This window comes from Podarcis muralis, chromosome 4, assembly GCF_964188315.1.
Source record: "Podarcis muralis chromosome 4, rPodMur119.hap1.1, whole genome shotgun sequence".
Lineage (NCBI taxonomy): Eukaryota > Metazoa > Chordata > Lepidosauria > Squamata > Lacertidae > Podarcis > Podarcis muralis.
In genome coordinates this window covers 10213467-10228067 of record NC_135658.1, presented here as the reverse complement: position 1 = coordinate 10228067, position 14601 = coordinate 10213467, and the positions used below count along the sequence as shown (strand labels likewise).

Here is a 14601-nt window from a genome sequence, read left to right as displayed (position 1 = left end):
AAGATGTTGGACACAATATTATGTTTGCTGACTGGGAACAGTTATGGACCACAGGTATGAAGTTTACGGCATGCAATGCCCTAAGAGAGAATATTATGAAAATGATATACAGGTGGTACATGACCCCAGTCAAGCTTGCAAAAATCTATCACTTGCCCAATAATAAATGTTGGAAATGTAAAGAAACTGAAGGTACATTCTTTCACCTTTGGTGGACGTGCCCAAGGATTAAGGCTTTCTGGGAGATGATATATAATGAAATGAAAAAGGTATTTAAATATACCTTCTTGAAGAAACCAGAGGCCTTTCTCCTGGGCATCGTAGGCCAATTGGTGCCAAAGAAGGATAGAACTTTCTTTATGTATGCCACGACAGCAGCAAGAATACTTATTGCAAAGTATTGGAAGACACAAGATCTACCCACCCTGGAAGAATGGCAGATGAAGGTGATGGACTATATGGAATTGGAAGAAATGACCGGCAGAATCCGAGACCAGGGAGAAGAGTCGGTGGAAGAAGATTGGAAGAAATTTAAAGACTATCTACAGAAATATTGTAAAATTAATGAATGTTAGAATGATGTTGGATAAAAAGTTAAGTGGTTTTTAGCTATAACGCTATAAGGAATATGAAAAAATTGATTATTAACAGGTAAAAATTTAATGTTACAATATTTTAAGATTAAAGACTAGGATAAACAAAGAGGGAAAGGATTTGCTGAACTAATAAGTTGAATTGGAATACAAAAAGGGAGGTGTGAGGAGGTCCGGGAAACAAGCAAATGAAAGATAAGTGATGGAAACAATATACAGCCTTGTCGTACTCCTTTCCCCTCCACCAATGCTGCCCTTCAATTAAAAAAAACATAATAATCAGAGTGGTAGGTCAGACTGCCCCAAAGTCACCCAGCGGGTTTCATGTCTGAGTAGCGATTTGAACCCTGGTCTCAATCCAAGTCATAGAACAGCACCCTAACCACTACACCACACTGAATTTAGGACCCATTTTTCAGCGCTTCTCTTGCTTTCCTTCCTCTTGGCTCTGTACTAGAGGCTGAAGTTGCAAATGTGAAAAACAGGCTTGGAAGAGGAAATGGCTGTTACTCAGGAGGGCAAGTTTGGACTTGCTTGTGCTTCAGCTATCAATTGTAATCAAACTCCAGCAAAAACTGCCGAGCGGCAGGACCTAGGGGCCCACTCCCCCCCCCCTTGTTTTTAAATAGACCTTCTATGCAAGAAGCACTTTTCATTATCAAATCACATAACCAGCTGGAAAATTAGCCGTTCAGGAGTCCTTAAACACCTGCTTCTGTTTAATGAGAATAACTGGCCCAGTTGTCCCTGCAGAAGCTATTAAGCATCCCACAGCAATGTGGGCAAAATGGGATTATTTCATTCCCTGCTCTCTTTCTTGCAACACCTTAAGCGCAGTTCATTTATTTAGCAAAGCTAAGCAGGGTCTGGTATGGTTTCAGGTTGGATGGGGGACCGTGTGTTGAGATTTCTGCATCTCAGAGGGTTGGACTACAGGTCCCTTCCAGCTCAATAATTCTTTAATTTTATATCCCACCTTTTTCCCAAATTGGGATTCAAGGCAGCTCCCAGTGTTTAAACCAGGCTTCCTGAACCTTTTCCATCCAGATTTTTTTGGCCTACAACTCCCATGATCCCTAGCTAGCAGGACTAGTGGTCAGGGATGATGGGAATTGTAGTCTCAAAACTTCTGGAGGGCCGAGGTTGAGGAAGCCTGCTTTAAAGCATCATAGGTAAAGGGTAAAGGGACCCCTGACCATTAGGTCCAGTTGTGGCCGACTCTGGGGTTGCGGCGCTCATCTTGCATTACTGGCCGAGGGACCTGGCGTACAGCTTCCGGGTCATGTGGCCAGCATGACTAAGCCGCTGCTGGCGAACCAGAGCAGCGCACAGAAACGCCGTTTACCTTCCTGCTGGAGCGGTACCTATTTATCTACTTGCACTTTGACATGCTTTCGAACTGCTAGGTTGGCAGGAGCAGAGACTGAGCAACGGGAGCTCACTCCGTCGCGGGGATTCGAACCGCTGACCTTCTGATTGGCAGTAATAATAAAAAAACAAGGTAGTTTGAAACAATAATCAAAATGCATCAGAAGCACATTTAGAACCACCAGGCAAAAATGTTCCTTTTTAACCAGGCTTTTGGTTGATTTGATAAACATCCTATGCCCTTTTAAAATGGGGGGGGGGGTTGTCGGGGGGGGTTATTGATTTGTTTTTGATATTTTGATTTTATTCTGTGAACTGCCCTGAGACCTCTGGGTATAGGGCAGTATAATAATAATAATAATAATAATAATAATAATTTATTTATACCCTGCCCATCTGGCTGGGCCTCCCCAGCCACTCTGGGTGGCTTCCAAAAGAATATTAAAATACTATAATACATCAGACATTAAAAGCTTCCCTAAACAGGGCTGCCTTCAGATGTCTTCTAAAAGTCTGGTAGTTGTTGTTCTCTTTGACATCTGGTGGGAGGGTGTTCCACAGGGCGGGCGCCACCACCAAGAAGGCCCTCTGCCTGGTTCCCTGTAACTTGACTTCTCGCAGTGAGGGAACAGCCAGAAGGCCCTCGGAGCTGGACCTCAGTGTCCGGGCAGAACGATGGGGGTGGAGACGCTCCTTCAGGTATACTGGGCCGAGGCCATTTAGGGCTTTCAAGGTCAGCACCAATACTTTGAATTGTGCTCGGAAACATACTGGGAGCCAATGTAGGTCTTTCAAGACCGGTGTTATGTGGTCTCTGCGGCCGCTCCCAGTCACTAATAATAATAATAATAATAATAATAATAATAATAATAATAGAACCAGCAATTAAAATGCAGTTTGCTCCAAACAGCAGCCCGTTGAGCATCATTGCTTGTACCTTAGTTCCCAAAGCCCTGTCTGAACAGGAAGGTCTTAGCCTGCTGGTGGAAGGATGACAAAGAGGGAGCCTAGCTCACCTCTCTTGGGAGGGAATTCCAGAATTTTGGAGCAGCTAAAGGCTCCGCCTTGTGTCACCACCAGCCATGCTTCTGATGGTGATGGGACTGAGAGAAGGTGGTCATCCAAGGATCTCAGCACCCAGGCAAGTTCATATAGGGAGATACAAGCCTGGGCCAAAGCCAGTTATCTGCCTAAATGTTTCCCCTCAAATCAGTGAAACTTGCATCTGTATAATGTTAGGGCTGCACATCTGCACATAGAACCTGCATAACATAAATTTAGCAGCCTTTTCCCTGACCACTTCCCCACTCGCAGCTTGGTATGTAAACTGCTTTGAGGTGGGTTTTAAAAAAATAATAATAAGCAAGTTTAGAAACCCGGCAGAGGGCCTTCTTGGTGGTGGCGCCCGCCCTGTGGAACGCCCTCCCATCAGATGTCAAGGAAATAAACAACTATCTGACTTTTAGAAGACATCTGAAGGCAGCCCTGTTTAGGGAAGATTTTAATGTTTGATGTTTTATCGTGTTTTTAATATTCTGTTGGGAGCCGCCCAGAGTGGCTGGGGAAATCCAGTCAGATGGGAGGGGTATAAGTAATATATTATTATTATAAATTATATAAGTGGCATAGAAGTTTTATGAAACAAACACACAAACAACATTGGAATGACACGAAACCATTTGTGAGCTTTTCACTGCCACAGCCAGGATGCCGGTGTAAAAGGACTTTCAGTCTGCTCCTCTGAGACCCCTGTTATTTGTTTGATAAGATTTAGACCAGTGTTTCCCAACCGGTGTTCCGCGGCACACTGGTGTGCCGTGAGACCTTGCCTGGTGTGCCGTGGGAGGGAGGCGGGAGAGGCGGCGCCCGAGATCGCTTCTCCCCACCGCCCCTTGCTTCAAAAGAGGTCCGGGGACAGCGGGAAGCGCTTCGCGCTACCCCCGGACCTCTTTTGAAGCAAGGCTTTGCGGGGAGAAGCGATCTCCCCACAGCCCCTTGCTTCAAAAGAGGTCCGGGGGCAGCGGGAAGCGCAGCGCTTCTTCCCCGCTGCCCCCGGACCTCTTTTGAAGCAAGGGGCTGCGGGGAGATCGCTTCTCCCGCTGCTCCAAAGCGGGGCGGGGGGGGGGGCGGGAACACCTGCCCCAGCCGCCCCGCTTCGGAACGCTGCTCCGAAACGGGGCGGGGGGGCGGGAACCTCTCACCCCGCCGCCGGGCATCGGAACGAGGTCCTGGACCTCTTCTGAAGGCAGGCGGGGGCAAAAGTCTTTGCTCCCCCCGCCTGCCTTCCCGGGACAGCGGAGACTTCTCCGCTGCCCCGGGCGATCTTAAAATGCTGGCGGGCGGGAGCGAAGCGTTCGCTGCCGACCCCCAGCATTTTAAAATCTCCTCGGGGCAGCGGAGACTTCGCTCCCGCCCGCCAGCATTTTAGAATCGCCCCGGGACAGCAGGGGCTTTTAAAATGCTGGCGGTCGGCAGCAAAGCCCTCCTGTCCCCGGAGCTTGCGGGGCGGGAGGTGGGAAGAAGGGCTTTTCTTCCCACCGCCAGCCTTCAGAACAGCCTTCTGTAGGCTGGCAGTGGGAAGAAAAGCCCTTGTCCCCCCCCCCCCCCCAGCCTTCAGAAGAGGTCGGGGGACAGACTGTCCCCGGACCTGGTCTGAAGGCGGTTTCCCTAGGAACGCATTAATTGATTTTCAATGCATTCCTATGGGAAACCGTGCATCGCAAGACGAAAAACTCGCAAGACGAAGAGACTTGCGGAACGAATTAATTTCGTCTTGCGAGGCACCACTGTACTTTTTATATAGTCAATATAGGCACAGAGTTAATTTTTTAAACATTTTCTAATGGTGGTGTGCCTCGAGATTTTTTTCATGAAAGAAGTGTGCCTTTGCCCAAAAAAGGTTGGGAAACACTGATTTAGACACTGCTGGATTGTAAGAACAGCAACAACCTCAAAGTAAAAACAAACACCCCCCCCCCAATAAAACACACACAAAAAAACCATCTATTAAAACTTTAGCAAAAGCAATGTTAAGCTTTCAAAAAGAAAAGACTGAGAATAGATTGAAACTCCCATTGACTTTCTAAACATCTGGGTTGTTGTTGTTGTTTAGTCGTTTAGTCGTGTCCGACTCTTCGTGACCCCATGGACCAGAGCACGCCAGGCACTCCTGTCTTCCGCTGCCTCCCGCAGTTTGGTCAAACTCATGCTGGTAGCTTCGAGAACACTGTCCAACCATCTCGTCCTCTGTCGTCCCCTTCTCCTTGTGCCCTCCATCTTTCCCAACATCAGGGTCTTTTCCAGGGAGTCTTCTCTTCTCATGAGGTGGCCAAAGTATTGGAGTCTCAGCTTCAGGGTCTGTCCTTCAGTGAGCACTCAGGGCTGATTTCCTTCAGAATGGAGAGGTTTGATCTTCTTGCAGTCCATGGGACTCTCAAGAGTCTCCTCCAGCACCACAATTCAAAAACATCTGGGTAGGCTTGTCTAAACAAAGATGGTTTTACCCGGCACTGAGAAGAGTACCGTAAAGGCCTATTCCTGATGTCAATAGGCAGGGAGTATAGGTGCTGCAAAGCTAAAAGATCAAGTTCTAAAAAATGGGTATGTGGTAACAGTGGAAGGCGTAGCATTTTGGGGATAAGGCGATCTCATAGGTAAACTGGTCACAAATTGTTTGGGGCTTTATGTACTAATAGTATGGGTAGGTCAACTAAGGCCCGGGGGCCGGATCTGGCCCAATCGCCTTCTAAATCCGGCCTGCGGACGGTCCAGGAATCAGCATGTTTTTTCCTGAGTAGAATGTCTCCTTTTATTTAAAATGCATCTCTGGGTTATTTGTGGGGCAAAGGAATTTGTTCTTCTTCCCCCCCCCCCCAAATATAGTCTGGTCCCCCACAAGGTCTGAGAGACAGTGGACCGGCCCCCTGCTGAAAAAGTTTGCTGACTCCTGACTAACAGTAATGCCTTGAACCTGGCTTAGTAGCGAATCAGCAACCAGTGGAGATCTCTGAGCACAGGTGTTACAGTCAACCTCGGATCCTGAGGGCCTCCATTTTGGAATGTTTCGACTCCAGAATGCCACAAACCCGGAAGTCAATGCTCTGGTTTTTAAACATTTTTTGGAAGCCAAACGTCTGACACGGCTTCCGTTTGAGTGCAGGAAGCTCCTGCAATCATTAGAAGCCGCACCTCGGTTGTCGAACGTTTCGGAAGCTGAATGGGCTTCCTGAACGGATTATATTCGACAATAAGGTTTGAGTGTGTATGTTAACAAGGTGTGTCAGCAATCGCGCTGCAGCATTTTGCCCGAACTGCAGCTTCTGGAGGGAAACTCCCCATAGGGAGGAAAATTCTTAAGTGTGCTCTACTTCCCGCTAAACTCACTCTGAATCCATGTCCCCAACACCAGGGCCTTGATCGCTCTGGATTTGTATTGCCCTCCCAGCTCTGCAACAAAACCCGTATTGTACGAATCGAAATCCTCTTAACCCAAGTAAGAGAGGTTTAACATGCTCTTCCTGCAATTGCAGTCATGGCGGGCACCTCCGATTCGGAGCTGGGACGTGTTTTCACAGAGGAACGGCTGCTCACAAGCACTGCCTCACTCGCTGATGAATGGAGTCGGGATTTAAGATGCTGCTTCGCATTTGGGGCTACTTTGAGACACTCAGGTTGGTGGCAGCCTCCCAAAGGAGAACAACTTTGAAACGAGAGCAGCGCCTTTCATTTGATAATACGCTACCAAGAGCATTAGTTAGCCTGCTGTCAAAGCAGTTCCAATTAGGAATCCCAAGGGAGGAACTCTCCTTGGTGCTGAACGTGCCATTTTCTATAACCAAGTTCAGGGCAACTGTCAGCGCCTCTTCTGGCAGTTGAGGACTGGTTATTTCATTCGTAAATGAATTTTCTTCAAGCTGTAAGAAAAACCAAGGGCTTCCACTGAGCCTGCTGTTGTGAAGTATCTCCCTCGAACTCTGTGCTGGCTGCGTTGTGGTGGTCAGTAATGTCAGTAACTACATTCAACTGAGCTGGTAAGTCGATTCCATGTGGTTTTCTTGTAGATGAATGAAATGTAGATTGAGGAAGCAGACCAACTGCAAATGACCAAATACAGCCTCGTTCTCCAAAGTCCTGATCTCCAAAACCTGACTGTGATAAAACTGATCCAAAATGGTCCATTAGAGCTCGTTTGATCAAACAGTCAAGAAACAGATGGACGGGAGAGGATAGCTACTCTTATTTTTGTGGGCATCGCAAAGTGAAGTTGGAAACTGCACTCATCATCTTGAGGGCTTGCTAGAAAGATGATCTGAAATAATATCTCCGTAAAACCCACAGAGCAACAGTTTCCCCATCCACACAGATAGCTGAAGATCTCTTTGAAAATAAGAGATGGTCGTGGAAAATGGTTTATTTCCATGACTAGCCCAACCCAATGGTAAGTTCCTGGGCCAATACCAATATCACTTTACCTCCTTCAGTTTCTAGAGCTTGGAGCAATGGACTGAAATATAACAAAGAGGATATTTTTGCTGAACACACGGAAGAACTTGCTGGTGGTGCGAGCTTATAAGAGCAGACTGCCTTTTAGTGGGGTGGATTTTTGAAGCAGAGGCTGAAAAACCTCAGGTCAAGGATGCTGTAGAAGATTTCCTGAATGTGCAGGTGTCATTCGCACTTTTTGGGGGGGGGCGTAAAAAATGAGGTGCCAGTACTCGTATCTTGATAAAAGTGCTGCAGATGCCAGCATGAAATGGCTGCCATGGGCATCAAAAAAGAGGTGATAGATAGGGCAGACAGATAGTCAAAGCTGGGGAAATATATAGAAGAATTGTATACTAAAAATGTTGACTGTAAGAATAGAAGATTTTTTTTTAATATAAATTAGTTTGGAGATGGTATTTAACCCCAGTCAGATTAGATCAAATAAACAAGGAATATTTGGTGTTATATCGGAGGGGCTGCCAGGAAACAGGGAATTATGTTCACATGTGGTGGGGGTGTAAATATGTACAATTCTTTTGGCAAAGGGTGTTTAAGGAGATGACAGAAATCACTGGGTTAAAGCTGTCTGAAAGTCCAGAGGTAGCATTATTATCAATTTACAGTGGGGTGGAAGGTTGAGAGGCTATGAAGGACTTGCTCACAAATTTATTGACAGCTGCACAAAAAAAAAGAAAATAGAAAAAAAGAGTTGGTGGTCCTTACCTCAGAGAATCTTTCTGTGGTGGTTCCCCATTTGTGGAACGTTTTCCCCAGGGATGTCCTTAGGGCAAGACATATGCTCTGCCACTGAGCTAGTCCTTTCTGGATCCCACCTGGAGAAAATCTACCAATTCCACTTGTGATGTGCATCCTCGGTTGACAGACCAGGGAGCCCCAAAGACCTTCACTTGCCACCCTCTCTGGCACCCTGTCTACATAACCTAGCAATTCTAAAATATATTGTCCATTCCGGGTCACCCAGCCACTGCCACAGTGTCCTTTTTCTTGGCAGAACAAGAGGAACAGGTGACAACAAATGTTGCAAGGTTTTCAGCTGGGGCAGTCATAATAAGATCCCCTATTTGACTACAGTGGTACCTCTGGTTACGTACTTAATTCGTTCTGGAGGTCCGTTCTTAACCTGAAACTGTTCTTAACCTGAAGCACCACTTTAGCTAATGGGGCCTCCTGCTGCCGCCGCACCACCGGAGCAAGATTTCTGTTCTCATCCTGAAGCAAAGTTCTTAACCTGAGGTACTATTTCTGGGTTAGTGGAGTCTGTAACCTGAAGCGTCTGTAACCCGAGGTACCAGTGTATTGATTCAAAACCCTAAAATGAACAGTGGACGCTTGGGTTGCGAACGTGATCCATGTGTGATGCACGTTCGCAACCTGCAGCATTCGCAACCCGCATCTGCGCATCTGCACAGGTTGCGATTCGGTGCTTCTGCGCATGCGCGACTGCCGAAACCCGGAAGTAACCCCTCCCGGTACTTCGGGGTTTCAGTGCTCCATAACCTGAAAAAACGCAACCTGAATCGTCTGTAACTCAAGGCATGACTGTAGTTTATATAATTGACTTTTTATTTCTATTCTTTGTCTTTTGTATTGGCTATGGCCGATGGCTGACACAAGAAGAAGAGAAGAGTTTGGATGTGATATCCCACTTTATCACTACCAGAAGGAGTCTCAAAGCGGCTAACATTCTCCTTTCCCTTCCTCCCCCACAACAAACACTCTGTGAGGTGAGTGAGGCTGAGAGACTTCAGAGAAGTGTGACTAGCCCAAGGTCACCCAGCAGCTGCATGTGGAGGAGCGGAGATGCGAACCCAGTTCACCAGATTACTTGACTACCACTCTTAACCACTACACTACACTCGCTCCTAGATGCATAAATAAAGATTCATTCATTCATACTTCACTTGCCACTAATCAGCCAGGAGACAATGGCCATTTCGTTGCAAAGTTCAAGCTGCTTCATCTCAGATGTCTCAGGGTGCGCAAGACTGCAGCCATGTACAATTCCACTGCCCCGCAAGATTGCCATGGGGCTGTGGTGGGCGGGTCTTGGCTTGGCCCTGCTCCCTCTCCCAATATATTGTGCAGCCTTTAACGTCGGCCTGGTGGGACCTTGGACCTGTGACCCCTTCTTCTCCAAGGCTTTCCCCCAAGTTGCTGCGAAGCTTGCTATGGAGCGGATAAGGGTGGACCCTTCTGTTAACTCTCCCCATCAGCTGGACTGCATGTTATGCGAGGAAGGCTGCCAAACTTCTAAAGCCCTGGCTGGATTCATTGGCTATGAAAAGCACCTGTCAGCTTTCATAGGTCCCCTGAACCCAGGCTACTGCACCGCAGCCTCCCTGCTTGGCAGGAGCTGGAACAAAGCTGTGTTTTCCTGGGCCTGCGTCAGCGACGAATTGGACAGCCCAGGCCACCACCCTACTTTTGTAAGAACGTTGCCCTCTCCGCCGGGGATCCTTCTCTCCGTGTTGAAATATTTCAGCTGGGCTCATGTCGGCATCGTCTCTTCCCAAGAGGAGCTTTGGAGGGACACGGCTAACAAGTTGGCAATGGCGCTGAGGAACCGGGGGCTCCCGGTGGGTGTCGTCACCTCAATGGGGAGAGGAGATGGAGATGCTGAAGGAACTTGGGCCAAGATCCAAGCTGCCGGTGACATTAAAGGTAAGGAGGGTGAGAACGAGCCCTTGGCCCAGCGGGAATAGAGAAGGTTTCAGGGCGCTTGCAGACTGTCACTGTTTTGGGTGGGATTCAACAACTGTTTTACTTGCAGAAGATATCTGAAGGCAACCCTGTTTAAAGGTAAAGGTACCGCTGCCCGTACGGGCCAGTCTTGAAAGACTCTGGGGTTGTGCGCCCATCTCACTCTATAGGCCGGGGGCCAGCGCTGTCCGGAGACACTTCCGGGTCACGTGGCCAGCGTGACAAAGCTGCATCTGGCGAGCCAGTGCAGCACACGGAAACACCGTTTACCTTCCCGCTGATAAGCGGTCCCTATTTATCTACTTGCACCCGGGGGTGCTTTCGAACTGCTAGGTTGGCAGGCGCTGGGACCGAGCAGCGGGAGCTCACCCCGCCGTGGGGATTCAAACCGCCGACCTTTCGATCAGCAAGCCCTAGGCGCTGAGGCTTTTACCCACAGCGCCACCTTGTTTTCTGGGCAAAGTGGAATAGAAACCTGATACAGTAACCCTGCTTAGGGAAGTTTTTAATGTTTGATGTTTTATCGTGTTTTAAATATTCTGTTGGGAGCTGCCCAGAGTGGCTGGGGAAACCCAGCCAGATGGATGCAGTATGTATGTATGTATGAATGTATGAATGTATGTATGTAAAGGTAAAGGGACCCCTGACCATTAGGTCCAGTCGTGACCGACTCTGAGGTTGCAGCGCTCATCTCGCTTTATTGGCCGAGGGAGCTGGTATTTGTCTGCAGACAGCTTCTGGGTCATGTGGTCAGCATGACTAAGCCGCTTCTGGCGAACCAGAGCAGCGCATGGAAACGCCGTTTACCTTCCTGCCGGAGCGGTACCTATTTATCTATTTGCACTTTGACATGCTTTCAAACTACTAGGTTGGCAGGAGCAGGGACCGAGCAACGGGAGCTCACCCCGTCGCAGGGATTTGAACCGCTGACCTTCCGATCGGCAAGTCCTAGGCTCTGTGGTTTAACCCACAGCGCCACCCGCATCCCGTATGTATGTATGTATGTATAAATAAATAAATTATTACTGATGTAGAACAGAATGTCCCTATTTTTATCTGAGGAATGTTGGGGGGTATGTTAGATAGGCCTTTAATTTGACCCATTAAGGCTCTTCTGTTATGACAGAAATAATCCTGGGCTGCCTTATGTACCTTATAGAGCTCTTGTAAGGACCATGATGTTTTACCTCCACTGTCGGGAGTCATTATACCTGGGCCTTTGGTTTGATTCAGCAGCCTGGCCATTCTGGTGTTCTTAAAATGACTCTTTGATTTCTGTGCCACAGTTATCATTTTGTGCATGCATTCGGCTCTCATCGGAGGAGAGGACCAGGCCACCTTGCTTACGAAGGCCCAAGAAATGGGTCTGGCCGATGGCAGATACGTCTTCCTGCCGTACGACACGTTGTTCTACAGCCTCCCGTACCGAAACCACTCCTACTTCATTCTGGAAAACGACCGCTCCTTCCGGGAAGCCTACGACGCAGTGTTGACCATTACTTTGCAGTCCGGGGACAAAACGTTTTATGAGGCATTTGAGGCAGCGAAACGAAGGGGTGAAATCCCTCTCGATCTGGAACCTGAGCAGGTCAGGACTGCATAGAGCAGAAGGCTTTCATTTTGCTCATAATAATAATAATAATAATAATAATAATAATAATAATAATAATAATAATATATTTATACCCCATCCAGCTGGCTAGGTTTCCAGCAAAATATTGAATACAATAATTCATCAAATATTAAAAGCGTCCCTAAACAAGGCTGCCTTCAGATGTCTTCTAAAAGTCAGGTGGTTGTTTATTGCCTTGACATCTGCTGGGAGGGTGTTCCATAGGGCAGGCGCCACCACCAAGAAGGCCCTCTTCCTGGTTCCCTGCAATCTCACTTCTCGCAGTGAGGGAACCGCCCGAAGGTCCTCGGAGCTGGACCTCAGTGAACAATGGGGGTGGAGATACTCCTTCAGGTCTACTGGGTCGAGGCTGTTTAGGGCTTTAAAGGTCAGCACCAACACTCTGAATTGTGCCTGGAAATGTAAATGTAAAGCTAAATATCATTCCTGCACCCATCCTAATCAATCACGGTTGCCTTCTTCAGTAATCCACCTCCACATTATAACTGTAGAAATGCACTTGGCAGAGAGGAAGGGTGGACCAAACCCCAGGTGTCCTTGTCTGTGATCCACCTACTGTGGATCTTCCTGTCTTCTACCCCCACAAGACACAACGGACCACCAGGGAAGTGATTTGTAGAATGAAAGGAAGGTCCCTTGCAAACCTGTTTTGGGCAACCTCCCAAGTGAGCTCAGCAAAAAACCTTGCACTCCATTCAGGAGATACATGAACATGAAATTTATTATGGTCAGAAAACCAGCTTGAGAAACGCAAATGGAACCACAATCCCAATAGCAAAACAAACATTTAAAACAATATACAACAATGGCTTTTAAGTTTAAAAGTGCGATAGGCATATAAACACATACAAACTTTAAAATAGGCTACCTTAGAGAAATGACCCAAAGTCGCCCCTGGATCCGGGTTTGGGAATTTTCTTAACAAACTAGATTGAATCGGGGGATGGTCTGTGCACAAAATCTGGCGACAATCCGGATCGTCTTGTGGTCTTTGCCTAACAGGAGAAGATTGAATTTTTGCTTCACCGGGAGGTCAGCAAGCCTCACCATCCAGGAGATATTCTCTGCACTTCCATAAATTTTGAACACAATGGCTTTCCCCAATAATTAACCAAGAATGGCTAGAAGCCATTTCCAACACGGCATGTTGGCTTAGCTCCTTTTTCTTTCCCAAATAGGCAACATTTGGAGTCAGGTGGAAAAGAGAGTTGGGGAGCTGGATTTCTTTATTTCACAAAATATCTCCCCCATCCTTCGCTTGCTCTCTCCTCCCCATACTGGGCATTTGTGGAAGCAAAAGTCAGCTGAATGCTATGACGGATGTCAGCTCTAGTTTGCCATTTCCCAGGTTTTGGTAGGTGCTAAAAACCTGTCGTCTTTTTCAGGTCTCTCCACTCTTCGGCACCATCTATGACGCCATCTACCTGGTCGCAAAAGCTTTAGCCAAGGCCCATCAACAGGGGGCGACTGAGGTCTCGGGGGAAACGTTGACTCAGCACGTCAGAAACCTCGACTTTGCTGGGTTCAGCCGCAGGGTAGAGGCGGACAGCAAAGGAAAACCTCTGGCCCAATATGTTGTGCTGGACACAGACGGCAGAGGGAGCCATTTCTTCCCCACCTACTTGCTGGTGGCGTCCTCTGCCTTGGTACAACCCCTGGCAAGGGCGATTCACTTTCCGGGTGGAAGCCCACCCCCAGCTGATTCTAGCTGTTGGTTCGATCCAGATGTTCCCTGCATCAGAGGTAAGTGGTGCCCGTATCGCCCATATCTAACATTCTTGCACTTTGTTGACACTCCTTCTTAATCCATGTATCGTTTTTATTATGTCTCTGGAGATATTTCAAACCATATAATATTTTTATACACCCATAACTTCCCACCCTTCCTTTCCTGATGTTTATTTTTATTGCTCTGTTCTCCCTCCCCAAATAATTTTTAATTGAATTTTCTGTTTTACAATTTAGAATACCTCGGGTTGAATGTGCTTTGGGATGAGCGCGTTCGAGTTGCGCTCTGAGGCAACCCGGAAGTAACGGCGCGCGTTACTTCCCGATTTCGCCGCTTGCGCATGCGCAGATGCTCAAAATGATGTCACACGCATGCGCAGAAGTGCCAAAGCATGACCCACGCACGCTCAGACGTGCGGACACGGCTTACGTTTGCTTCTAGATGCAAACGGGGCTCTGGAACGGATCCCGTTCGCATCTAGAGGTACCACTGTACTCATTTAAACATCTTTAAAATATCAATGACTCCCTTCTTCTCTTTCCATGGTTCATTTTGCATAACATAAATCCCTGCATATTTTACATAAGCTAAAACCATTCAGTATTCCATTATTACATCCATCAAAACTTATTTACACTGTTGAATTTATCTTCGTGCTGCCCACATTTTCAAATAAACGTATGTTCTTCTTGTTCTCTTATTCTATCTGTTAGGTCCGAAAGCTGTGCATATTCCATCAGTTTCAGTTGCCATTCTTCTTTAGTTGGGACTTTGCTCAATTTCCATTTGCAGGCTAACAAAACATGGGCCGCAGTAGTGGCATACATAAACAGCCTTTTTATTACTGCTTTTTATCAGCTGTTTTAAAACACATACTGTTATGTACTGAAGCTTTCACCCTGGGCCAGTAGGGGGATACTGTGGATAGTTTTCACTCAGGTCCACATATGCAAATAAGGGATTCAAAGTGACGTTCAGTCATTGGATAGTTACAGAAAATGTTTACGGTTACGTTGTAGTGGAGCTCTACATAAGCAGGCTGACTGAGCCCTTCAGTTCAGTTCTGTTCTGGC

At 47.3% G+C, this 14601-nt stretch overlaps 1 protein-coding gene across 1 annotated transcript in view; it reads left to right on the top strand.

The window, feature by feature from the left end:
* LOC114595437 (retinal guanylyl cyclase 2) overlaps positions 1–14601 on the top strand; it is a 69914-nt gene that overhangs the window by 7376 nt on the left and 47937 nt on the right. The window contains exons 2-5 of the mRNA XM_077926774.1: positions 5809–5826; positions 9517–10115; positions 11453–11754; positions 13185–13542. Coding sequence (XP_077782900.1) covers positions 5809–5826; positions 9517–10115; positions 11453–11754; positions 13185–13542 — 1277 coding nt within the window. The remainder of the gene's footprint in view (positions 1–5808; positions 5827–9516; positions 10116–11452; positions 11755–13184; positions 13543–14601) is intronic.